This window comes from Microtus ochrogaster, chromosome 16 (genome assembly GCF_000317375.1).
Source record: "Microtus ochrogaster isolate Prairie Vole_2 chromosome 16, MicOch1.0, whole genome shotgun sequence".
Classification (NCBI taxonomy): domain Eukaryota; kingdom Metazoa; phylum Chordata; class Mammalia; order Rodentia; family Cricetidae; genus Microtus; species Microtus ochrogaster.
The window spans coordinates 45,080,323-45,094,965 of NC_022018.1; the positions used below are offsets into that span (position 1 = coordinate 45,080,323).

General features: G+C 44.9%; 1 protein-coding gene across 1 annotated transcript; it reads right to left on the reverse strand.

Annotated features, from left to right (window-relative positions):
* Positions 1–7,651: 7,651 nt before the first annotated feature.
* Gcm2 (glial cells missing homolog 2) lies at positions 7,652–14,459 on the reverse strand. Its single transcript, XM_005355079.1, has 5 exons — positions 14,370–14,459; positions 10,621–10,873; positions 10,381–10,493; positions 9,535–9,660; positions 7,652–8,581 (listed from the first exon to the last, which is right to left on the reverse strand). The coding sequence occupies exons 1-5, from the start codon at positions 14,457–14,459 to the stop codon at positions 7,652–7,654; spliced, it is 1,512 nt and encodes a 503-aa protein (XP_005355136.1).
* Between the last annotated feature and the right edge of the window lie 184 nt (positions 14,460–14,643).

The window sequence follows — 14,643 nt, forward strand, 5'->3', positions numbered from 1 at the left end:
TGGAGGAGTGTGTGTGTGTGCACAGGGGTGGAGGAGTGTGTGTTTGTGTGTGTGTGTGTGTGTGTGCACACGCGCACAGGGGTGGAGGAGTGCATGAGTCTCCACTGTGGTAGCGTGTCTAAAATACTGTAGAAAGAAGAACCTGTTTACCAAGGCTAGAGGGGTGTGAGGGATGAGGAGTTCTAGGTCAATGGTTAGAAAGTTTAGAAGAAAGTGCAAACCTTTCCCAAAGGACTTCTAAACAAGTCACTTCATTTCCCCATTTGAGGAGGATTTTCACTGTACTGACAGTATGTTGATTCTTACTGGTGTTCATACTTGCTGTTTTTACAAGAGCAAGAAGGAAAGTCAATAGCATCCCTGCTGAATGGCATTGCAGAACTGGAACCCTCCACACCCGTCTTATGTTGTTCCCAGGGCTGTAGAGAGTCAGAGTGGGTCTATATTTAGAAGATCAAAAGACACAAGCCCAAAACACCTGGTAGAACAGACAGAAACATCTGTAAGGGACACTCCTGGAATCTCAGCGGGGCCCCAGGTGAGGGCTGGGAACCCGAGCCTGGCCTGTCAGCAGCAGGTGCATCATTGTCCGGCTCACCTCTTTCCATCTCCAAAATCAGTCCCCAGGCTGTCCTGCTTGGGAGGAAGTCATAAATTATATCACGTCAAGTATGTTGCTTCTGTCAAAAGGACACTGTGGAACTGATCGTTATCAACGCGTTTCTAGGGCCATTGACTTTGTTTATAGTTTTGTTCGTTGACTTAGAAAAATTTACTGTAACATGATACCCAGTCACTGCCCCAGAGAAAGTTCAAGGGCTCTGAAATACGATTTAAAATCTACTCAAGGGACATGATGAAACTTAGTGACGGATGAAATGCTCATTCTCACCCTCGGCCTCTCTGATTTCTTAAAATGAACAATTCTCGAGCTGCATCATCAGGGGATTTGTGGGATATACGTTTCGAAGGAAGCACCCTCAGAAACCTATGCAGCTCTTTTTCAGTGTGGAAAATCACTCTGACTTTTACATTAAAAAGAATCATTGCACAAGCCTTTTTGGCATGGCTTCTATAGGACACCATTCTGAGGTTTTAAAGGTCTGTAATATTTAAGGACATTTATAGTCCTTTATGGAAGAAAGTTTATGGTGTTAACTTTACCAGTTAAATACATTAAAACTTAATTCGCCAGGCATATAGGAACTCTCATGAACACGTGTGGAATAGGGTGGGAGGACTTTAGACTCCGCCTCTCTAGACTCATGTAAACTGGAGGATGACTTCATACAGAGGCTACTGTTTCCTTCTGGAAAACCCAAAGAATCCATGTTTTAAAAAATTGAAATAAAAAGTCCAACGAGATGCCAGATCTTGGGTACAGACTTTGTTGTGTTTTTATAGTTGTGTGTCCAGGTCACCACAACCTTGGTCAGCAGGCGGACTTGCCACAGTTCCCTGACATTCCTGGAGCCCGCAAGCGCTCATGTGCCTCTTCCTTTCTACCCATGGCAACTCACTGTATAATCTCACAAGAGCTGACTCATAGAGCCTGTGCTCTTTTCTGTCTGATGACTTTCCCTCAACACATGACTTTTGGAGGTTACCTGCATAGCTGCGGTGAGCCGTAGCTCACTCTTGAATTCCCTGGTCCGAATTGCCTCTTGTTGGTCTGTGTTGGGTTAGTACAAAGCTGCCCTGGTAACAACCCTTTACATATTTTGTGGAGGTATATTTTTAATTGTCTGGGGGATGTCTCTGGAATTTCTGGGTCATAATGGGCATACGTTGAATGGTTTAAGATGTTTGCATTGTGGGGAGACTCTGCCAGTCATGCTAAGAGTTCAAGTCCTTCACTTTGTCACTATTAATCATGGTTCACTACAACAAATTAGCCATTCTCCCGCACACCCCCCCCCCCAAATCCCTGCTTTAATTCACATTTTCTGTGATCGATAGCGCTTGGCCTGTGTATTTCATTTAATGGACATATTTATTGTTCTTGGCTTTCTATAAAGCAATGTTCACGCAGGTGATGATATCTAAAAAAAGAAGTTCACATTTGAGGACACTTCTTCTAACCTGTTCTCTACCTGCCCTAAGATGGTGTTTGGTTTTTGTTTGTTTTAATTTCTGCCATTTAATTTTCAGTTCTAGCCATTTTTATTTGTACATATTTAGGGCGTGCAGCATGATAGTTGGGTTCACATACATGCTGTGTAATAGCAGAGTTGGGGTAACTGGCACACACAACTTTTTAAATATTGGCCATTTCCCTCCTGCTGGGAGCCCTTTGGTGCTTCCTGTTTAGTTATTTGCGAAGCGCCTGTTAAATCGTTGCCAAATGTCCTTCTAGAACCATTTCGTTGTGAGAGCTGTACTTAAGTACCGGATGTTGTTTTATCTTGGACATAGAGGCTGTGCCTTAATCTATGCTATTCTACAAATAGCAATAGATTTCCTCCCCCACCCTGCCCATACTTATAATTCCCTTTCTCCATTTGTTTGTTTTTTAAAGACAGGAACTCGCTACACAGCCTTGGCTAGTCTAAATTCACTAGGTAACCAGGCTGACCTTGAACTTGCTAGGGAGGTCTCTGCCCTTGAAGTAACCGAGCTGGTGCCACCATGTCAATCTTCTTAGACTGTTTGGTGTTTCTACAACAGAATACTTCAGGCTGGATACTATCTAAGAAGAAAACGATTTCTTATCATTTTGGTGCATAGAAAGTCCTGTATCAAGAAGCCGGCACCTGGCAAAGGTCTTCTTGCTATAGCAGAAAGCTAGAGGGTGACAAAGAGTAAGCCAGGGCTATCCTTATTTCTCTAGCAAATCTGCTGGACATGAACCAGAGACACAGACCTTAGGATCTGATCTGTTTTTAGATGTCTTCCCTCTCAACGACATCATGCTAGGGGACATACTCACGCCACAACACCTTTCTGCTTCACCTCCTTCCCTAGCAGTCATCACTGTGTGCCGTCTGTGCACTTTCTTGTTGACAATTGCTGCATGTCAGCCTTTATAAACAGAATGTCAGCTCAGCCTGAGGGCTGGGATTGGGATCGGATCTGCTCCTTTCTTGTAGTTCTGGTACCCAGAATTAGTCTTGTGAAGTGGAGGCTCCAGATAGACTGTTAAATTAACGGTGCAAATGCTTTCAAGCTGGACCTGGTATGCCAAACCTGTAATCCCAGTTGCTAAGGATGCTGACATAGGAAGATTAGAAGATTAAAGGTCTGCCTGGGCTTTATAGGGAGTTGAAGGCCAATTTAAGCAATTTAATGAGGCTTGTGTCAAAAGTATAATAAACTTAGGCATGGTGGCACATGTCTTTAATCCAGCATTTGGGTGATAGAGGCAGGAGGATCTCTGTGAGTTCAAGGGCCAACCTGGTCCACAGAGTCAGTGTCAGGCCAGCCAAGTCTACATAGTGAAACCCCATAGAAAGATAGATGATAGATAGGTAGATAGGTAGATAGATAGATAGATAGATATAGATAGATAGATAGATGATAGATAGATAGATAGATAGAAGGATGATAGATGATAGATAGATGATAGATGATAGATATAGATAGATAGATGATAGATAGATGATAGATAGATAGATGATAGATGATAGATAGATAGATAGATAGATAGATAGATAGATAGATGATAGATAGATGATAGATAGATAGATAGATAGATAGATAGATAGATAGATAGATAGACAGACGATAGTTAGATAGATGATAGACAGACAGAGAGATAGAAAAAGGTTTGAAGATGCAGCTTAGTTGGCACCTAGAGAGGGGTGGGACTTTGATGAACATTTGCATATTTGATACAAAATAACTCTGTGGGTGGAGTGCTTGCTGTCATCATTCTACTGGCAAGGAAACCACACTCGGGGTGATTACAGGATAATCTAAGGTGCATGGTCAGCCTCAAAGATAATAATCTAACCTCCCCAAATCAACGCTTCTCAGTTCAGAGATTTCTGCGGCACTACACTTCAGTGCCCTAAAGCTGATGTGGTCTGCAGGCACTGTCATCTCCAGTACAGAAGACACGCACACACAACAACAAGAGGAGGGTGTTTGGGTGGATTCTTTTTTATTGGATACATCAAATTGAGTTGAGTCACTAATATAAAATCAGCCCTTTTATATTTTGTCATTAATTCTTTTTTTTTTTGGTTTTTCGAGACAGGGTTCCTCTGTAGCTTTGGTGCCTGTCCTGGAACTAGCTCTGTAGACCAGGCTGGCCTTGAACTCCCAGAGATCCACCTGCCTCTGCCTCCCGAGTGCTGGGATTAAAGGCATGTGCCACCACCACCTGGCAACAATTCTTATTATGTTGTCTCTGTCGTCTCTCTGTTTCTCTGTGTGTGTGTGCATGCACATGCTGTGTATACATGTTTATGTGGAGGTGTACTAGTGTATACTTGTACATGTGGCGGTCAGAGGTGGATGTTGTGCGTCTTTCTCAGCAGCTCTCCACCTTCACTTTGAGACAGGGTCTCTCATTGATGAGCTCCAGGGATCCCTCTGGTGGCCCCCAGTGCACACTGCAGATGCTACTGCCATGCCTGACTTTCCTGTGGGTGTTGGGCTCAAACTTAGGTCCTCCTGCTGTGTGGCAAGCACTTTGCTGACCGGGTCAGCTCCCAACTCTGCACTCTGTTGTTGTTGTTGTCATTTGCTTTTTGAGGTGAGGCCTCACTGTGTGGCCCTGGCTGGCCTGGTACTCACGGACTTCCTCCTGTTTCTGCCTCTGCCTCCTCCTCCGCCTCTGTCTTTGGAGTGCTGGGGTTAAAGCTGTGCATCACCACACCCGGCAGCCTTTAACATCTTAAATTACCTTTTGTCGGATATTTAGTTACCACCAAAAAAAAAAAAAAAAAAAAAAAGAAAGAAAGAAAGAAAGAAAGAAAGAAAAAGAAAAAAAGAAGAGGATGATGATGATGAAGAGGAGAATGAGACTATGCAAATGTGACAGACATTTGCAATGTTAGCCTCACGGTCATTTTAAGTTACAAAAAGAACAAAACAAAACAAAAAAGGATCTGAACCAGAAAAGACAAAACCAAAATCAAAAATCCCTTTTTCTTGTGCTTGTGTATCACTCACACTTGAACATGACACACCTGTGTGCATATATGTGCACATAGGTGCTCACCTTATGATGAACTTATACTCCAGTAGCCCCATTGTATGTTGTAAGTTTTCTGACAACGCCCTGCCCGAGCACCCTAGGTTAGCAACACACCCTCAGGTGGCTTTACTGGGAGCTCAGGTCATCGCTCAGTGTCATAAAAACTAGTCCATTGAAAACAGAGCCATGTTTCTTACTGAATGCCTCTGTTTGTACACCATTGTAAAGTCAAAACACTGTAAGTTGGGAACTATCCGGTGTGTGTGTGTGTGTGTGTGTGTGTGTGTGTGTATGTGTGTGTATGTGTGTGTGTGTGTGCGAGCGCACATGCATGTGCAGTGTCTCCTACTGGTTCTGTTTCTCCAGACAACGCCCACTAATGTGAATCTCCCCGAATTTTCTGGCCTGAGCTGTCCAGGATGCCAGTCCGCTAAGTCGTACATGGGTTAGGGTCTGCTGGGTCTGATGCCAGAATGACTTAAGTAAGTCCTCTGCCTATCTGGCTGAGGTTTGCAGAAAGTATCACTCGAGCTGTTTGGTCCTAGGTACCTTGATTGCTAGTTGGATTGTCCTCCACAGTGGGGTAGCCCACTACGGCAAATGTCCAATCCAAACTGGAGAATTTGCCCTTTGTAACAATGGACAGCTACATATTAGAATGGATTTCTACTTAATTTGGACTTTCCTCTAGGAAACATTCAATCAGTCATTGGTCACTGGGAATTCCAGTTTATGTGTCTGTATGATGTTGGATTATTTACCTTTTTGGACATACTTTCTTTATTTACCTTTGCTGACTATATTGACCTTTTTGAAAATGACTTGGAATTTATGTCTCCAGCCCAAGAAATAGTTAAATCAGACTGTGAGGTATTACCAGTCAGCAACCACTTTTGATCTACAATCTATGACAAATTCCTGAGCTTCATCTTGAATTTGTTTTCCTGGCATTTGCACAAACTGACACAGGTCACTGGGGACATGGATTATTCTGTCATCGCTTGCTACTCCCTTGGTTCAGTGACTGCCTGGCGGTGTAGCATTTCACAGACTCAAAGCAACTTGTCCTCATCGGAGAACTGGATCTCCAGGGCGTCCCAGGCATAGCAGACGGTCATAGATATTTCACACGAGGAACAGGGATGTTGCTAGCCACTGAATAGCTAGCAACAGGGCTAGGGACTACCAAACCCACCACATTTGTTAGGAAACCCAAACTCTTCTGTAGATTAACTTTATGTGCATTGGTACTCTTTTATCCAAATAAGTTTGGTTTTGTTAGCTTAGAAACCAGTAGGGCTAGTTGAAATGTGTCTAAACAGGTGCTGATTTCAACGTGTTTGTGTAGGGAGTTGCTCTTAGCAGCAAGGTACAGGTCTGAACTTCTGTCCTGAGTGATTCACGAAACAGAAGCTGTCTGGTGGAAACTGATGTTTGAAAAGCCACCTGTAGAAAGTGCCACAGTTGCTCCTCCTGCCTCTGCCTTCAGAGTGCTGGGATTACAGGGGTGTGTTGACACAAACCACAGCTTTTACCTCAAAGGAAAGGAGAGATAATTTATTATGGAGCTACATATAAGCAAGCATTGGTTTTTGCCCCCAATATCATGTTCCAACACGGCAGTAGCAGTTTCATGAAGTTTCTATAGTAATCAAAGGAATGCATAAATCGAGGTATTTGAAAAATACATTTGTGAAAACAACAGTAGGCAGGTTATACAGTAAGGCAGAAAATACTTATATGGGCCCAGAAATTTATTTTTATGCTACTTGATAACATTCGTAGACTTTGGGGCAGTGGAAACTTGGGGTCTGTTTGTACATCCCAGACAGATTTACTCTACCATAAGTAATAAATGGCTACTAAGGGGATGAGGTCTCAGATCTGGCTCCAGACCCTAAACATTCCAGCACTCAACATTAGAGACGTTCTCATCAGTTCATCAACTTTACGGAATCTTTAACACGGGCAAAGCTTTGCATTTTTATTTTATATTTAAATCTACTTGATTTACAAATTTATCAGTTGATTATGAAAAAGCCTGCAGGGTAAGCTTCAGACATTTCTCTCTAAGTCTCCATTCTGAAGTGACTTAAACAGCCTCTTGATGCAGCCCGCAGCTGTGGGAAGTTCCCTAACAGTCTAAAATGAAAAGGGGGAAAGGCTAAGGATGAGAATCGGGATCTTAGCTGGCAAGCTAAGGAAAGTCAGGCCCGAGCATCACAGGCCTCCAGCTCACTCTTTTGTTCATTTGGGAAACTCACACTCCTAATAGCCTCTGTGGTGTGGCGGGCTTCAGAATGCTGTGCAAACCTCCAGCATCCTGTTTGTCATTTCCCACTGAGGTCCTTAGCTTACTCTTAGACTAACTCTGATCGCTCTGTGTGTGCAGATATATGTGTGTATAAAACATACAAAATGAACCATCTCAACAATTGGTAGTTACCCTTTCGCATGTATTTTCTTGCATGCACTTTATTATCATGGGGTGTGTACCCTGGAATCCTTCTAAAATTCCTCACTCTCAAAGGTAAAAGGCTGCCCTGTCCTATCCAAGCAGCCGACCACAGAGCCCATCCCAGACAGACACACATCCCATGCATCTCCATCTGTCCTGAAGGGATCTGCCTCGTGAGGAGAGGCCAGAGCGCATCTGAGGACCTGGCAATCTCCCGGGAGTTTCACAGGGGCTCTCTTTGAAGGAGAGGCTGCCTGCATGGTTGCATCTGGAGGGTCTAAGGCTTGCGGGTAGATGGGCACTGGGAGGTTTTCAGAAGCATAGGTGCAGCTGGCGAGGCTGCTGACCTCCTGCATGCTGTCACTGTGTTTCAGGGCAGGGTGCTGGTAAGCCTGGTAGGCCACTGTGGTGGTGATCACGGTCTGCAGGGCCTGGGTTCCTGCTGGTGGCCTTGGCAGGTACCTGCAGGGCAGCTCTGGGTTGTAATAAGGGCATGTGGTCACAGCCTGGCATTGCCCATAATCAACCCTCTCTTCAAGGCCAGGTTTCCCATGTGTAGGTTTCCAGCCATGGTATTTAGCTGTGAAATCCAAGCTGCTCTCATAACTGCTGTATGAACTGACATTGTATTGTAGTGAGTTTAGGTGAACCCAATCTGTGTTGTCAGCGATACTAGAAGGATCTTTATACAGGGTAGGATATGGATTTGGTCCTGTGCCCACAGGACCTGCCAATTCATAGCTCCAAGGTGGTCTGGGCAAGTAAATGCTTGGATTTGAATATTTCTGAAAGGGCAGTGTTACATCTCCTTGAAAGGTGGGGAGGTCACAGGTAACTCCAAGAACATCAGAGTTTGGGAAGGAAAGGCAGGACTGGTTTGTCATAGAGAAGCTGGTATCAGCAATCATATCAAGCCGTTCTGTGGGTTCCAGAGCAGGCATGCTACTGAGGTTTCCACTGATGTCCTGAGGGTTTCCTACCTGAAAAAAAAAAAAAGACACAAATACAGACAGATGACACACAACACACACCATGACATATAATATGTAAATTATTTGGACCTTGTCATCTACAGCCAACCACATAAATAAAATACACCACCTGCAGTTGGGCTCTGTGTAGTGAACCATGCCCTGCTAAGGTTCACAATTTGGTCCCGGGGTCCAGAGGTTGCTGATGGATGTACTGAACTAGGAAGGTTCCCCAGTAGCCAGGCAGGGTGGGGCTGAGCAACGGTTGTGCCTGTTCTCATCGGAGTGCTCCTAATAGCGGAGGCACAAGAACCACTCAGACCTGTCTTTAAGTCCTGTCCCATTCCTTCCCAACCAAACTGCTGCTTGACTTTCTCTGGGCCTTGGATCAGCATTTAAAATACAAGTTTTAGCTGTAGCCAGCTCTTCAGGGGGTTTCTGTAGCCCTGGCTTGTATGAACTCTTAGGTGAGCGCTTGGCCCGAGGAAGGGCTTGAACCATGTCAGGAGCTGCTCTGTTCAGGCTCTCTGCCTGCTCAGCATGTTTTGGTGGAAACACAAATTTGATCAAGTTGCGTAGGGAAAACTTATCTGTTCCTTCAAAAACACTGCTGCTAGTGCTTGGATCTTAAGTGTTCCCCCGACAATCCTCATGTTTTATGCTTGGTCGCCAGGGTGAAACCATCAGGAGATGGCGGACTCTTCAAGCACTGGGGTCTAGTAGGAGATTATAGGTCACTGGGGGTGTGTCCTCCGCGGAGGTGTGAAGAATCGGCTCCCTCTTCTCCTTTGTTCTCCTTTGTCTCAGGTGATGAGGGAAAGAGAGTCTCCCATCATGCACTCCTCACCATGATGAACTGCCTTATCGCTGGCTCCAAAGCAAGGGTCACCGGAACCGGAATGAAACTTCCAAAACCATGAACCCAAACAAACCTATCCCCGGGTGGTGTCAGTCACCATTACCTCAGGTTCTCTGGAGCTCCTCTTCTGGGGTTGGTAGAAAGAGGCCATCTGTCTCTTGAAGGCACTTCTTCTAGCTTCTGTCTCAGACTTACTCTCTGGTCTGGGGTGATCATGAACCCCTTTGGCCTGTGTTAATGAAGACATCGAACTGTCTGTCGGTTTTTCTAGAAGGAAGCCAGCTGTGCTGGGAGCTGGTTCAAACCGGATGATGTCTTCCCCTGATTGTTTTTGTTGTTGTTGTTTTGTTTATTTAGTTAGTTTTTAACTTTTCTTTAAAACTGCAAAGTTATTCAAACTAAAACAGCACCAAATACTAGACATAGTAGCTGGGCATGATAGTTCCTGCCTGATATCCCAGTATTCCTGTTATCCCAGGTTCAGCGTATGTATGAAGACATTCTGGGCTACATAGTGAGTTCCAGGCCATCCTGGGCTACCTGTCAGGACCCTGTTTCTTGAAGGAAAAAAAAAAGTCAACAAGAACAATAAGTATCTTAAAAGGTAATTGGCAACCCACTTATTCTCTCAAATGAGTGTGACTGGGTTCATATATCTGACCATCAAGAGCACACCAAGTCATACAAAGTGGCACACGGCTGGCTAAGATCATGAGTTCAAGGTCAGCTTGGGCTACCTAGCAAGTACCAGATCAGACTCGGTTGTTCAGGCGAACCCTGTCTAGGAAACAACAAAATCTAGCCAAGGGCCCATAACTTGATTTCTGGGAAACCAGTGAGCTTACAGGGTATTGATAGTTTAATCTCTAGGACAGATTTGCGGCAGTTTGCCCCACGTTGTGTGATAGAAATATTCAGTACAAATGGTGTCCTGGCCCGCCCCACTTACCTGAAAAAATATTGCGTTGCCATCAAGTCGCCAGAAGTTGGTGACTGGGTATCCACTGTGCCCTCGGCAAGGAACCAGCTCCAAAGCTGAGTGACAGTTGGGACAGGCTTTCTCTGCAAATCCCAGAGGGAGAAATGTTAAGCTCAACCCGCAACCCAGAACATTCTGAAGGAAGCGAGGTGACATGAACAGAGAACCCAGGGCTCCAAAGCCACCCTTCCTGTGCCTTCCCGCCCTCACGCTGCTGCTTCAGCCGGGCCTTGTCGCAGATGGCTGGCCGAAGCTGCAGATGCGAGCCATCCTGCAGGGCGCAGGCGCGTGCGCACACCACCACGCCCAGGCAGGACTTCTTGAGGATGTGGCCATTGTGGTTGTTGGTGTTGCGCATGGCCCAGCCACTCAGGTGGCGCTGAGCCTTCTTCTCCTGGCTGCTGTAGATGAAGCGCACGTAGCCATCGGGCCACTCCCGGAAGTGGTCAAAGTGGGCTGGTTCCTGGGAAAAGATGACCAACAGGAGAGGGCTTAGGGAGCCCGAATCACAGGCACCCTGCCTTTAACTTCCTCCAAGCCCTGGAGGAAGACAAAACAGGTTTTTGTTGTTGTTTGTTTGTTTTTGTAAATCCAGAAGTCTTCATACCCCCAAATTATTCTAGTAGTCAGTGAAAATCGCCAACCACATGCCTGGCGGATCTGAAATAATGCATGTTTATGAAGTACTCATAAGGTTTCTAAGTGGCGTATGCGTATTAACACATCCAACCTTCATAGGACATGTGAACATTAGAGACAATTATCAGGACCATTTTATAGACTAAAATGGAGACCAGAGAGGTCAATTGACTTGCCAAAGTTCACACAGCTACCAGGGCCTGTCTACAAATGTCTGAGCTGCCTGGGTTTCTTGTGGCTAACATTCCATTTTTTGATGTGTTTAGATGCTGAAACAGTTTCAAATCTTCAGAGTGCTTTCCTGCACAGTTTAATTTGTGATATCTTGAAGTCAGTACTTTTTCTCCAAAAGCGCTTGGCACTCTGTCCTAAACCTGTCAATCATGCCAACCATGGTCCTGGGAGCGACAAACCTCAGAGGTAGCAAGCTCTTTCTGCACACTTGCCTTAGTTCTGCAAGCTTCAAAAGGTCTCTGATGAAGGCACTAATCCTCAGAAGAAATTGGGAGTTTTGGGGGACTAGAGACCATGCCTGACACTGGACTACCTGCCACAACCTGAGCAACATGCAATTGCCATCCTCCTCAACAAAGAATCATAGTTTGGGATAATGTGTCATATCTAAGATATAGATTATCAATTTAGCATCTGTGTCTGATGGCCTTTGCCTCATGCTTTATTTAAAATATGATAAATTGATAAATGTTCTTTTTTTTTTTTTTTAGTTTTTCGAGACAGGGTTTCTTTGTAGCTTTGGAGCCTGTCCTGGCACTAGCTCTTGTAGACCAGGCTGGCCTTGAACTCCCAGAGATCCGCCTGCCTCTGCCTCCCAAGTGCTGGGATTAAAGGCGTGTGCCACCACCACCCGGCTTTTTTTTTTTTTTTTTTGAGGCAAGCTACCGTTTAGCCCAGGCTGGCCTCACTATATAGCTGAGGGTAACCTTGAACTCTTGACCCTCCTGCTTTCACTACTCTGTTAGGCTTATGGGTGTGGCTGTGTGCCACCACCCCCTTGACTTTCTTCATGCACTGGAAGATAAAAGTACACTTTAACTTCTGAATTTTACATCTCAGCAAGTGTCAAAATATAAGATAAATATTCTGTTTATTGAAAAGCTATTCTTTGGATCTACAGACAACTCACTTTTTTTCTGGACAACAGTCAATATTTAAATTGATGACCCAAACCTCCAAGACAGAGGAAATGCTTCAAGTTCATCTCTTCTAGGAGAATGGGCACAGAGCACAACACAAAGAAAACCAAAAGACAAGGCAGGAATGACTGGCTGCACATATTTTCTCCCCATGCATTGACTGAATGCAATTTGGGGACATTTTTCTCCTTGCACAATCTCAGGTGTTATAGAGTAAGGCAAAATTAAAATATTTACAACTGCCTGGCTGCTCTAAAGCTTTCAACTCTTTGCCTCCATTCTGTATTTGATTTTATGCTTGTTTCTAACTGTGTGTGTGTCTGTGTGCCTGTGTGTGTGCCTGGAATTAGGTTTCATTTCCTCTAATATGTCGACAACAGTCACACGCACACATACACACATTATAGGGATGACAGTGGACCTGAGGGAAATCTGAGGTCGTTATCTAATTTCATTGCTTGCTGACAGGACAGCAGCCGGAGACTAACAAAAATTCAAGGTCCCTCTCAAGGTCACATAACCAGTTTTGCTCACTCACCCAGTTAGTCAGAAGGGCTAGAATGATAAGTTTCTCATGTGTATGTGTGTGTGTGTGCGTGCACACGTGCATGTGCGTGTGTGTAAGAGAGGGGTTGTTTTGTTATTGCTGCTTATGCCCCAGTATGCCTGTCCATCCTCACATGCTTGATATACCCCCGATTAAGAACCAGATTTCCTGAGCCAATGAGATGACATAGCAGGTAAAAGACTTGCCTTTCAAACCTGACCATCTGAGTTAAAAATTTGAATCCCATGAAAGAAAGTGCTTACTTATGAAAGTCACCCTCCGACCTCCACACCCACATACATCATGACATGAACATGCTTACATCTACATGCGCACATACATGATATGCACAATAAAATTCCTCCTAAAATAAAAATGATTCCTTTTCACCCAGGAAATCTACACATCTTTGAGGTCAGGTCCTTATTGCATCATTTGGATCTGATTCGTTTTCAAAATGCAAGATTAGATTGTTTCCTACGGAAATCTACGGTGACGCAACACAGCAGCAACGGGACACACATCCTGTGGTCAGCAGCAACGGGACACACATCCTGCGGTCAGCAGCAATGGGACACACATCTTGCGGTCTATTTTCAGGGCAGTTGCCCTGTGAAACGCTAAAGAGTGCAAGCTGAACACAAGTAAGTCAAACCCTCCACACATACGCACATAGAAATAATGCTGAATTCTACCAGAGGCTCCATAGCTTGCTCACACACCTCTCTTTTCTGGGTATCACAGCATAGAGGTCAAATAAACACCAAGTCTCAAACCCTGAACCTGGACTATACTGGAATCCACCTTCACAAATGCTAGGAAACCAAATCCTCTCCAGCCCCTAAATGCGCCTGTGCACCCATGAACACTACACACACACACACACACACACACACACACACACACACACAACCGCAGGACTGACTTGAAAGTCATTAGTTTTAACCGAACACAAGTTGCTGAGTTCATTTCCTGAACTTGGCTCTGATAATGAAAAACAAATTTACCCTGAGTAGAATGATCGCTTAGTGAAGTGAGTGTGGGACCGAGGTGGCTTCACGGGTGGCGGAGTACTTTCAGTAAATTACTCCAGTCTGGACATTTGTTTCAGATTACAGTCACCTCCCAGGGTCTGAATTGGTCATGTGAGAGTCAGCGGTCCTTACATTTGCTGAGATTTCTCCAGAACTCTCTCTCTCTCTCTCTTGAACTTTGAATAAGCAAATAGGAGTGGATTTTTGTTGTTTTGTTTTGAAATGAGGTTTGTTAAGTAGCCCAGGTTGGCCTTGAATTTGCGGCAATCTTCCTGCTTCAGCCTCCAAGAAAAAGAGACTCCATTTCTGCCTCGGCTCAGAGAATGGAGGTAGAATGGAGGGTCTGGCCTGACCACTTAGGAACATAGATCTGCATTTCTGCTGCTTTTGTTTAGAGTTTCAGTTTACGCGCGAGTAAATTGCTCTAAGTAGGAACATCTCTAAACCGAATTCTGCTTTCTGTAGAGTCCAGCTTCCCTGCATACCTGAAGACCTTGTGGTCTCATCATGAATTAACTTGCAGTTTCCCTTCTGGCTGGATAGTGTCACTGGCACATTTTACCCAAAGCACAGTGTCTCCCTCACCTGAGGCATCTGTGGATCGTTGATGTCCCACGTGAGTTTCATCCCATAGGAAAGCAAGGAGTCTGCGTCCTGTGTGGTGTCTGCTGGCATCTGCAGGGACCTCCAGGGCTCTCCAGCCAGGATCCTGAAAGAGAAATAAAAGCCAGGAGTACGCAAGGTGACTCCTTCCTCAAAATGAGAAGTAGGCTGAGGGGGGTGAGTGAGAGGAGAGGAGGAGGAGGAGGACTAGAAGGAGGAGGAGGAGGAGGAGGAGGAGGAAGAGGAGGAGGAGGAG

Excerpts from the sequence above, each read along its gene's own strand:
- Gcm2 (XM_005355079.1), bottom strand. The coding sequence starts at position 14,459 with ATGCCAGCAGACACCACACAGGACGCAGACTCCTTGCTTTCCTATGGG. Across the intron at positions 9,661-10,380 it reads GCAACGCAATATTTTTTCAG|GCCAAAGGGGTTCATGATCA; the intron begins GTAAGTGGGGCG and ends TCATTAACACAG. Across the intron at positions 8,582-9,534 it reads GGAGCTCCAGAGAACCTGAG|GTAGGAAACCCTCAGGACAT; the intron begins GTAATGGTGACT and ends TTTTTTTTTCAG.